At 41.9% G+C, this 11899-nt stretch overlaps 1 protein-coding gene across 1 annotated transcript; it reads right to left on the bottom strand.

The window, feature by feature from the left end:
* Nucleotides 1-4790: 4790 nt before the first annotated feature.
* On the bottom strand, nucleotides 4791-10499 carry LOC135166765 (uncharacterized). Its single transcript, XM_064129326.1, has 3 exons — nucleotides 8972-10499; nucleotides 7131-8905; nucleotides 4791-7061 (listed from the first exon to the last, which is right to left on the bottom strand). Exons 1-3 carry the CDS (start codon nucleotides 10497-10499, stop codon nucleotides 4791-4793), a joined length of 5574 nt encoding a protein of 1857 aa, XP_063985396.1.
* Between the last annotated feature and the right edge of the window lie 1400 nt (nucleotides 10500-11899).

Genomic DNA, 11899 nt, shown 5'->3' with positions numbered 1-11899 from the left:
GAAACTGGCGTCAGTCAAATCCCCAGAACTGAGCCTCTACTTTGGTCTATCCTCTTTGATCTAGTACCTGCGGTCTTTCCCTTTTACCGCTGTTACCGGTAGCGCTGGCAGCATTTCTAGCTTCCCGCGCTACCGGTAACAGCGGTAACAGCGGGGAAATTGAAAAAATCATTAAAACCGTATATTGGCCGTTTATTTTCTTTCACTGATTTTTTTTACATTTGTTTTAGTAATTTAGATGCTTTTCAGCATAAAAATAAGTGACAAAAATCGATTGAAAAAAATGATACAAACAGAAATAACAAATAACAAAATTATTAATTAGTAAGAAAATCAGTGAATCGAAATGAAATGGAAAAACATCAAACTTCAATGGTTTTATCTAATTATTTTCAATTATTTAAATGATTAGATAGATTATGAAGCCGGCTGACAGAAAATCTAACCTATACAGATGAGGTTTCTTTGTGAGCCGTTTGCATAATGTTGTTATTGTGGAAATGATTAGTTAAAATCATTAAAAAAATTAATATTGGCCTTTTATTTTTTGTCACTGATGTTTTTAACTTTTTTTAAAATAATTTACATGCTTTTCTGTATAAAAATAAGTGAAACAAATCATGCAAACAAAAATAGCAAATAAAAAAATTATTAATTGGTAAACAAATCAGTGAAAAGGAATGAAAGAGAAGAACATTAAATTTCAGCGACTTTGTCTAATCATTTTTATTATTTGAATGATTCGATAAAATCAGTGAAACTAAATAGTAGGGAAAAACATCACATTTTAATGATTTTGTCTAATCATTTTTAATTATTTAAATGATTAGATAAAATTATTTCTGAATGATGATTTTCCCTTCCATGTTTCAGTGATTTTGTTGCTTATATTATTTTGCAAGTGATTGTTATGCTTTGCAAAAATGAGTGAAATCCTATAAAAAAAATCACAAAAAAACTTTTGTGAAAAAATTTCGCCAAGTTGACGTTTTATTGGCTGATCCTATTTTCCAAAAAAAATATGGTTACTTTTGTTTACAAAAAAAACTTGAAATAAAAAATACGCCAAGCACATCGTTCACAATTCATATTGGTTAGAGGAACCTGATATCTCAAGTGAATGAATCCAGGAACATTTATGAATAGCAAATCGCCATTCTAAACGCTAAATAACAAAACGCCCTCTGCAAATTGTCGGCTCAAGTCTGATCAATGAGTCTGAAACACATAAATGATACATACGCTCATATGTCCATGTGTGAGCAGACTTTAATATATCTGTGATTTATAAACTGGCCATCTTGAAAAAACTAGCGCCACCAACGGTAACTAGCGTCGCCAATTGCCAATTCGATTTTCAGAAAAAAGTCCACTTGGCGCGCCGCGTTATTTGTAAGTCAATAACACTGGGCGCTTTCCATCGTAGGGTACTGCCTAACACAGTATTAAATAGGAGAACTACGATTGATCAAAACAACACAACAAGACATATGTTATGTTAACACTGTGTCACTATATGTCCCTTGATAGAAAGTACCGATTGTTACCGGTCAATTCATTACGATAGAACGCCTCAGTACTTCATCAGTGGATTGCAACATTACTCAACCGGAGTATTTAACCTTCTCAATTGATTCAACTGAATATGGTATTCACGATTAAGATCATTTCCACTTGATTCCTCGATCGACCGTTGAATTGGGATAATCTACAATCGAATGTTTTTCGAGTAACTATATCACCAACGATTGACTTAATTTCGGAGATTGTACAATATTTTCTCCGAAATTTGTTTATTGCTTTCTAGAAATGAAGTTCGACACCCATCTATCTATTAACTACTCACTTACATACAATTTTTATTTTCTGAAGTATACATAAAATGCCGGGCGCGCCAAGTGGACTTTTTTCTGAAAATCGAATTGGCAATTGGCGACGCTAGTTACCGTTGGTGGCGCTAGTTTTTTCAAGATGGCCAGTTTATAAATCACAGATATATTAAAGTCTGCTCACACATGGACATATGAGCGTATGTATCATTTATGTGTTTCAGACTCATTGATCAGACTTGAGCCGACAATTTGCAGAGGGCGTTTTGTTATTTAGCGTTTAGAATGGCGATTTGCTATTCATAAATGTTCCTGGATTCATTCACTTGAGATATCAGGTTCCTCTAACCAATATGAATTGTGAACGATGTGCTTGGCGTATTTTTTATTTCAAGTTTTTTTTGTAAACAAAAGTAACCATATTTTTTTTGGAAAATAGGATCAGCCAATAAAACGTCAACTTGGCGAAATTTTTTCACAAAAGTTTTTTTGTGATTTTTTTTATAGGATTTTCATTGCTTAGCAACAAACAGGGAAATATCCGAAAAATATCCGAAGTAAAACTCTCTTACTTGTACCACGTGACGGGAAATGCCACCATTTGATTGGTTGAAATTGGGATGAAAAAAATAATCAGTGAAATTTCCAAGAATTTCCGCTGAAATACCGTGTTGACTATATAAAATAACGTCGAATGGTGCAATCCTATTGGCCAAGATTTGGATGGGAAAAATAATCAATAAAATTGATTTCAAAATTGGATTTCGAAGGCCCTCATTGATCAGATAGAAATGTTAAGAATTCTTGGAAACTGCTAGAATATTGAAAAAAAAAAAAAATTTTTCTAATGATAAAAACAACTCATCAAGCATGTTGGAGATGCTTGAAAAAAATTGTTGTAACGCTTTGCTTACATCAGCTAGTTGTGCTTTATTGAGGCCAGGTCTCGTGGAGACCTTAAAATGTTCATTCATCGTAACTCTAACACTTGCAATCGTCGGGAAATTCTCTTTAGTCCAAAACTCAATTGATCACTAGCGGCCCGGAGTACCCCCAAATTGTTAGCAACAACACCAATAAAAAAACAAAAACACAACAAAAATAGGTTCATTTTTTTTTTTGGAGGAGATTGAACTCAGATATCAGCCAAGTATTCTCGTGGTTCCTTCGCTGTATCACTGGTTTTTTGCGAATGATCATGATAGTCTTACATTGACAAAACTAGTTAATTTTCTAAAGCTTTCTTTTCACCTTCTGCTCCAAAATGAGGAATGGACCAGAAATCAGCCGGTACACGTCCTCCAATGTTTTCCCACTATTTTCAATGTATTCTGGGACACAAGAGTGTGAAAAAATAACGGGAGAACATCAACGTCCTCTCCCCAGAGTCACAATTTTTGACAGGAAAGATATTTGCAACTCGAAAATTGACAATCTTGATAGGAATTTTTCCTTATATATTTTCAATGAGCCCAATTTACGAGCCGCACGACTTTGTGACGAAATCCCAACTGGCTCCTCATTCCTTTTCAATGTAAAATAAAAGGAAAAAAATATATATATATATATGTATATGTATGATGCAATACACTTTCATGCACGATGCGACACGGTTATACAGGGTCCTCTTTATCTTATTGTGAAGGGTGCACCGGCGTGTTTGGGGGGTGGTTTGGAACCGAAAAGTCCTTTTCCACTTTTCGCCCCGACGCACCCCTATCGAGATATGGGGGTGAAAAGACCGGCCAATGGGGCGCGAGCTTTGCGCGGCTGTACGTCCGTGTGCCGCGGGTAAGCGGTGTGCGTGCTTCCCCTTCTCCACGGACGGACGTTCCATTCCGCTAGTGAGAGGAAGAGAGGGGGGGGGGGGGAAGATATTTCTCTCTCAATCATTGCCAATTTCAAGACAAACCTTGGGGGGAGGGGGTAGAGGGGGTGATTAAATTACATAATTAATGTTTAAAATTGTCGAAATAATAATAAACACGTTGAATAATAAACGCGATTTCTTGATTATCAAAGAATCAAATTGTCTACAACAAATGTCTTATGGCGGGTCCCGTAAATCCATTTGTTTATGTAATAATTGGATGTAAAATTTAAACAACAATCCGCGATTAATTATTAAACTAAGACATCTACGCGATTTTTCGATAAGATCATTAATGTGTAAAATTGAATTTTTGGCAAAAAAACCGTCTTGACAAAATGTTGTAAACCCATTTGTTTACAGGATAATTGGCAAAACGTGTTTTTTGGTGGAAAAATTCTGAAAATCGCGGGCATCCCCCTTGGCGTTCCAAAGCTAATTATTTAAATGTTAATTATCTCATTACGCAATAGCCCTACGGGGTTTTGTCAAAAGATCTTGTTTGAGGAGTGACTATGTTTTTTGCCGGGATTTAGGGGAAGTGGGACAATTGGTGGTAGAAAATAATGTTTTAACACAAATGGTCCACTAAACCTATTGCTGATGTACTTTTATTAGGCGTGAGCCTTGTGTCCTGATTATACAAACTATTCCTCGTGGAAATTTATAACGTTGCGTATCTCAATAATAATCCGCTGAATTGCTAACACTCCGATAAATTGACAAAATAAGGTTTTAATAGATGATGTACTCAAAAACCCGATGAACTTATACGTTCCTTACAAAATATCTAAACGCCCGATTCTAATTTCTCGATAGGGACGTTAGACACAATTTATAGATGAGAACTGCTCTGATTGAGTTTCCGTAACGAACTGAATGCTTTTAGGTTGTTCTGCGTGAACTGGCCCCGAATTTCAATGCCCTCAAGGTCGTCCGAATTTTCTCGATTGTTCTGATGCTAAACCTGGCGTATTTCTGTTTACGTTTCAAACATCCCGGGGGCATTCATCATCAGGGATGATGAATTTCTTTGATAATTCTCTCAATGCGTTTTGATAAATGTTCATATGAATTTATTTCGTTGAATTTTACTCGTCGATTAACTCTGGCTCTGGCTCTGGCTCATCTTCTGGAGGAGTTTCTGCTGGTGGTGGATCCGTCGGTAAGAGACAGAGCTTGGCGATAGGTCTCTTGAACGTCATACTCGTGCTGCTAACTCTCTCGATGATGGGTGTGCCGTTCTGATTTGTTGGAACGACTGCTCTTGATGTTCTGACAGTTGCTACTCTTGTTAAACTGTCAGCTCCTGGATGAACAGCTATAACTCTTGCTATTGGCCATTGTGCGGGTGGATAGTCCTCATCTACCATGAGAACCATGTCCCCGACCTTGATGTTTTCTCTCCGTTTATTCCACTTGTAGATGGCCTGGTATCTTTGAAGGCATTCTCTGGACCACCTGGCCCAGAATTGTTGAACCTTCTGCTTGACTAGATTCCATCTCTGCAGCTTGATAGGATTCTCATTGACTAGTGATGGCTCTGGAACTAGTTGCAGAGGCTCACCGATCAGGAAGTGTCCTGGGGTGAGCGCTTGTAGGTCCTCTGGGTCATCCGACATTGGGGTGATTGGCCTGGAGTTCAGACAGGCTTCTATCTGAACCAGGACGCTATTGAGTTCCTCGTAGGTGTATGTCGATGGCCCGAGGACTCTCTTTAGGTGATGCTTCGTCGATTTAACGGCTGCCTCCCATTTTCCACCGAAATGGGGGGCTCTAGGCGGTGAAAAGCTCCACTGGGTCCCATTCGTGGCGAGGGCAGCTTGGATTTGCTGATTTTCTTCGGTCTGCTGATTGTAGAGCCTGGTGAGGACCTTGGACGTTCCGGTGAACGTTGTTGCGTTGTCACTGTACATGACCTTTGGGATACCTCTCCTTCCGGTGAATCGCTTATAGGCTCCGATGAATCCCTCTACCGTTTCCCTTGTAACCAACTCCAAATGGACTGCTGATGTACTAAAACACACAAATACTGCAATATGTACCCGTGAGGGTTGAGCGTTTGTGGGTCGCCATTTGAGGATGGGAAGAGGTCCTGCGTAGTCCACTCCCGTGTGGAGAAACGCTCTCGTCGGAGATACTCTTACGGCTGGTAGCTGGCCCATCTGTTGCTGCGCCCTTCTTGCTCGGTGCCTGGTGCAAATGGCGCAGCGTAAAATATACGCGCGTACCGTTCCTCGTCCTCCGATGATCCAATATTTCTGGCGGGTGTAGGCTAGTGTTAGTTGAGTGCCGCCATGCAGGGTTCTCCGATGAGCTTCTTCGATAATTAATGTGGTGAGGCGAGACTGACGAGGTAGAATAACTGGATGAATCTCGTCAGGGTCTAATAGAGAGTTTTTGAGGCGGCCACCAAGTCTGATGATGCCCTCTTCATTGATTATTGGCGTCAACTTAGCCATTGGATGATTTTTTGGCAGTTGTTGATCTCTCACAAGTATCCTGTAAGCAGAGGCAAAATATTGAGTTTGTGTTAATTTTACCCAGAATATCCTGGCCTCGTTGAGCTCTTGAGTTGTAAGGACAGGTGACTGGGGGACCTCTTCTCTTCTAAATCTCTTGATTGCCCTACTTATTGTGGCTGATACTTGTAGGACTTTCTCTAGTGTTGAGTATTTATTGAGGATTGCCGCAATTTCTTTAACCTGCATTGCTGTTGCTGGATGAGCTGGAGTTGCTCTTGTTTCTATTGCTGCTTCCTCTGGAATGTCGATTGGTGATGATGGCCAGTGGTCATTCTCTTGAGTTAGCCACTCGGGTCCTGACCACCATAGTTTATGCTCTGATAATTCCCTCGTTGTTATTCCCCTGGAGGCGCAGTCAGCTGGATTTTCCTTTCCACTGATGTGCCTCCAGGTAGCGGTGGGAAGTGACTCCTGAATTTTATTTACTCGATTTTGAACGAAGTCCTTCCATCGTGATGAGTGGCTCCTGATCCAAGCCAGTGCTACTGCTGAATCAGACCACAGGTGAATTTTCTCGTCTGTTAATTCCAGCATCTTCTGCGTTGTGACCACTAGCTGAGTGAGCAGTACAGCTGCGGTTAACTCGAGTCTGGGGATGGTCATACGTTTGAGAGGCGCCACCTTTGTTTTAGCGCAGACCATTGTCACTGATGCTGGTTTGTTGATCTCCTTGCAACGGATATACACCACTGCACTCATTGCAACGGTTGATGCATCTGCAAATCCGTGAATCTCGATGCCAGATGTGTTTGATGAGATTCTCAGCCATCTGGGTACAGATATCTTCTCTAGTTCATTGATATTTTCTCTGAAGTTTCTCCATTTTCGAACGTACTCCTAAGGAAGTGATTCATCCCAATTGATTTTGAGTCTCCATAAGTCCTGGATGATCATCTTGCCTCGTACGACGACTGGAGCTAGAAATCCTAATGGATCGAATAGTTGGGCTATCTCTGATAGCACTGATCTCTTAGTAAAGGTCTGTGAGGTGAATTCCTTGGATTTGTAACGAAATGTGTCACTCGATTGGTGCCAGCACAGTCCGAGCACCTTAGTAATAGACTCCTCGAATTGGATAGGTGATGAATTAGTTGATAAACCTAAATCTTCCAGCGCCGTTGGGCAGTTGGTGCTCCACTTCTGTAGGGGAAATCCTCCTGCTTCGCAGAGACCTTGTAGCTGCCAAGCGATTTCTTTAAGCTGATGTACTGTGTCTGCTCCGCCGTAAATGTCATCTACATAACGGCCTTTGGTGAGAGTCTCGACTGCGGCTGGATAGCGATGTCCTTCGTCTTCGGCTAATTGTTGAAGGACTCGAAGTGAGAGCCATGGAGAGCAATTGAGTCCATAGGTTACTGTGGTAAGTCTATAGATGATGAGCTCATGATTCTCGTTAAGCCACAGAATCCTTTGTAGATCCCAATCGTCTTCATGCACTGCTATTTGTCTGAACATCTTCACGATGTCCGTTCCAAATGTGAACCGATGTCTTCTAAGCCAGGTCAGCACGTTCATTGTGTCAACCTGAAGTTTTTCACCAGGGTAGAGGATGTCGTTCAGCGACAACCCCGATGAACTTGGACTTGATCCATTGAACACAACTCTTAACTTTGTTGTGATTGCGTCTGTGCGCAGAACCCCATGATGCGGTAGATAATAGGCTATTGCGGGTTCTGTGCTCTCCGCTGATTTCCTCATGTGTCCAAGTGACTCGTACTCCTCGATGAATTCTGTGTAGAGTTTGGCGTAGGCCGCGTTTGATTTGAGGCGCCTTGTGACTGATTGGAGTTGCCTTGAGGCAATGAATCTCGATTCTCCTAGCACTTTTGCTGATGTCCTTAAGGGTAGTCTCACTATGTACCGTCCTTTGATATCTCTGAAGTGTGTGCGTTTAAAGAATTCTTCGCACTCGATTTCCTCTGGTGATAGCTCTTGATGTGAGTTATATGGTAACTCCTCCTGGGTCCAGAATTTTTGCAATAGCTCTAATAGTTGTTCGTTCGATGAGTTCCTTACGGCCGTTAGGGATACTCTCGGTGAACAACCTTGATTCTCGATTGGCCCGGTTATTATCCAACCGAAAATCGTTTGTTGGCCAACTAGGTGAGTTTGTTTGGGCTTGACGACTCTGTTTTCGATGATCCGCCCGTAGATGTCCGCCCCTATGATGATGTCTATTGGACCAGGTGTAAGATAGCCAGGATCAGCTAGCTGAAGACCTCGGAAGTGGTTGATCCCGGTTGTCGAACACGAGAACGATGGCAGTCTTGCGGTTAGCTTCTTTAAAATATGTGCGTGGATTTGAATTTGTTGCGTGGTATGAACTGCCTGGAGAAGTATTGAAACGACTCCTCTCGTGCGACCTGAATTGATTCCTCCTATTCCTGCTATTTCTATTGATGATGACCTCCGTTGAAGTTGAAGCTGATGCACTAAAGAGTCAGAGACGAACGATAGCTCTGAGCCTTGATCGATTAGTATCCTTGCTAGGAGTGAATAGCCCTTTGCTGAATAAGCTTTGGCTTGTGCTGTTGCAAGCAGTACGTGCTGATGATCTCCTGAAGAATGATGACTGCTCTGCTGGCTGATTTCCTGATTGATGATACCTTCCTCGATGATTTTCTCCGTTGGCTCACTGATCTTCTCATTGATGATTGATGCTGATGAATTTTCTCGTGCTACTAAGATGTGGTTTAAATGCGATCAGTGAATGCTCGAGTGGATTATGAGTAGGAAATTTTACTCACTTCCGTTATGCGAGGGTCCGGCGATTGGTTGGTCTCCTGCTGTGGAAAGTCTTCGTTCAGCCCCTCCACTTCCAGTGTAGGAGTTTCCGCCGTGAATGAGGGTGTGGTGTCTTCTCTTGCAGGTGTAACAAGTCTTGCTGCTCTTACATTTGGAGAACAGATGTGGTCCAAGACAATTGAAACACAGCCTTTTGCTGGCCACCACCTCATTCCTCTTCTCAGGTGATAGATCGATGAATTTAGGACAGCTGGAGATGAAGTGTGCCTCCTTGCAGAAGGCACAGTTGTCCTTTGAAAAATCCTTTGGGGTTTGTCCTGGCTCTTTCTGAGCACTCGCTACGACGAGAGCGCTCTTCTTTCGATGATGCATTGCTGATGTACTCTGATGATTTTTCTCTGTGTTTGCATGTAGCTTAGAGCCAGCGTTGATACCTCTACCGCAAGAGTCAACGAAGCTAGTGACTTCTTGCAAGGTAGGGAAATCCTTAGAGCTGCCCACATACAGCTCCCAGGCTCTTAATGTCTCAGTGTCCAGCGACTTCCTGAGTAGATGTACGATCATCTGTTCGATAAGCTGCTCCTTGGATAGACCAGTCATGGCTACAAGCTGGTCCATTGTCTCCAGAGCGGCTGCTGAATTGGAGCTGAGGCTCTCCTCAGTTGCCTTGCTGATTTTCGGAAGATTGAGGATTCGATTGAATAGAGCTTGAGTGATCAATCTGGGATCCTCGTACTTCCTCACGAGCTTCTCCCAAGCTTTCTCGTAATTATCGTCAGTAACTGTGAAGGTAGATATGAGACTAGCAGCTGTTCCCCTCAGGGCTTCTTTCAGTCGAACCAGCTTCTGCACTGGCGGGATGGATTGATCCTTTCCTACCAATGACTGAAACAGGTCACTGAATTGTTTCCATTCTGAGTGTTTCCCATCGAATGGAGGTAAGCTGATGCGCTTTAATTGATGTAACTGACTTGAAGTGGTTGAGTTGCTCTGGGCTGATTTTCTCTGCAACTCTCCATTTAGACGAAAGATCATCCTGAGACACTCTCTCTTCAGGACTGTTGCGCTCTGGAAGGTCTCCTTGATGATGTCCTCTTGAGTTGGATTTAACTCGTCGCTTAAACTCGTATGAACGTCGAGCATCTCCTTCCAATCCGCGTTGATAGTTCGTTCCAACCCATTCAACTCCTCGCACGTGAGTGGGGGTAGACTTGAACTCTCCAGTGCTTGATGAAGTTCTTGATTGGTATGATTGAGGGTATCTAAATGCAACTCGATCTGTTGCAATTTAAATCGCTGAGATCCATTCAATTGTCCTAGCGGGGGTACCTCAGACATCCTTTTTTTGATTTGAATTTCCGATTCTCGATGATTTTCTGACATAGGTTTCGGAATGTCCTTGCTGCAATGTGCATTATGAGATAAATCAGATATTGAAATGGTTGGAACAACACTTTGAATAGACTCATCTGATTGTTGGTCGTCTTGAGAATCGCTGCTGCTGCGCTGCTCCGTGATTTGGTTGTCCATGGTAAGTGACCGTTGTGTGAGGTTACCGACCGACTGTGCTCTTCGCTGTGTCGGTGTGTTGATGTGTCTCACGTCTGCTGGACTCGGCTAGGTTCGCTCGGCCAATTTGAAGGACCTCGGTTTTTCACTCACGGTGTTTACAACGAGCCGTGTATACTTTTAGTTTATGACCTCAAGGAATTCGGCACTGACTCTAATAAACCACGAATATTGACCCGAAATCTCTGTCCGTTGATTTTCTTATGTGAACCCCGATAATTTTCTAATCGACGTGGCGTCGATTTTCCACGAGGTTTTCTACCACTCTAATTATTCACTATGCCCCTTATCCGGCTCGAAGGACCAATGTTTGAGGAGTGACTATGTTTTTTGCCGGGATTTAGGGGAAGTGGGACAATTGGTGGTAGAAAATAATGTTTTAACACAAATGGTCCACTAAACCTATTGCTGATGTACTTTTATTAGGCGTGAGCCTTGTGTCCTGATTATACAAACTATTCCTCGTGGAAATTTATAACGTTGCGTATCTCAATAATAATCCGCTGAATTGCTAACACTCCGATAAATTGACAAAATAAGGTTTTAATAGATGATGTACTCAAAAACCCGAGGAACTTATACGTTCCTTACAAAATATCTAAACGCCCGATTCTAATTTCTCGATAGGGACGTTAGACACAATTTATAGATGAGAACTGCTCTGATTGAGTTTCCGTAACGAACTGAATGCTTTTAGGTTGTTCTGCGTGAACTGGCCCCGAATTTCAATGCCCTCAAGGTCGTCCGAATTTTCTCGATTGTTCTGATGCTAAACCTGGCGTATTTCTGTTTACGTTTCAAACAGATCTTTTTTATTGTAAATTTAATTTACAACAAGAAAGGTCTCTTGACAAAATCCTGTAAAAGAGCTTCATATCGAGATAATTAATAATAAACAATCGCGGTCGGAATTCCGAGGGGATAGGTCGCGATTTTCGCGGAATCCGGCGCAATAACCGCGTTTTCTTGATTATCAACTAAACAAATGGATGATAATCAAGAAAACGCGGTTATTGCTCCGGATTCCGCGAAAATCGCGAGCTATCCCCGCGGAATTCCTACCGCTATTGTTTATTATTAATTATCTCGATAAGAGGCTCTTTTACAGGATTTTGTCAAGAGGCCTTGTTTGAAACGCAGACATTTAGCGCCCAAATTTATAATGAAGGGCCCGGTCAGGCCAAAAGGTCGACAGCGACACCTCGGGTCACTAGGCCCCCGAGCTGACCCCGGAAGTACCGAAACTCACCCCAGTCTATCGTAGACAGCTATTGAGTACGGTAACGCGCTTAATTGTTAAGAACCTCTCCCAACCTTAATCCTAGTAAATCACCAAAGTGACTCTCCGAGTACATCTCCAT

This window comes from Diachasmimorpha longicaudata, chromosome 10 (assembly GCF_034640455.1).
Source record: "Diachasmimorpha longicaudata isolate KC_UGA_2023 chromosome 10, iyDiaLong2, whole genome shotgun sequence".
NCBI classification, from domain to species: Eukaryota; Metazoa; Arthropoda; class Insecta; order Hymenoptera; family Braconidae; genus Diachasmimorpha; species Diachasmimorpha longicaudata.
This window is presented reverse-complemented; position numbering and strand designations above follow the sequence as displayed.

Bases quoted from the DNA above. Each gene is read 5' to 3' on its own strand.
- LOC135166765 (XM_064129326.1), bottom strand. From the start codon at position 10,499: ATGGACAACCAAATCACGGAGCAGCGCAGCAGCAGCGATTCTCAAGAC. The intron at 8,906-8,971 runs GTGAGTAAAATT...ACCACATCTTAG, and splicing joins CGGACCCTCGCATAACGGAA to TAGCACGAGAAAATTCATCA. The intron at 7,062-7,130 runs GTACGAGGCAAG...TCACTTCCTTAG, and splicing joins GATTTCTAGCTCCAGTCGTC to GAGTACGTTCGAAAATGGAG.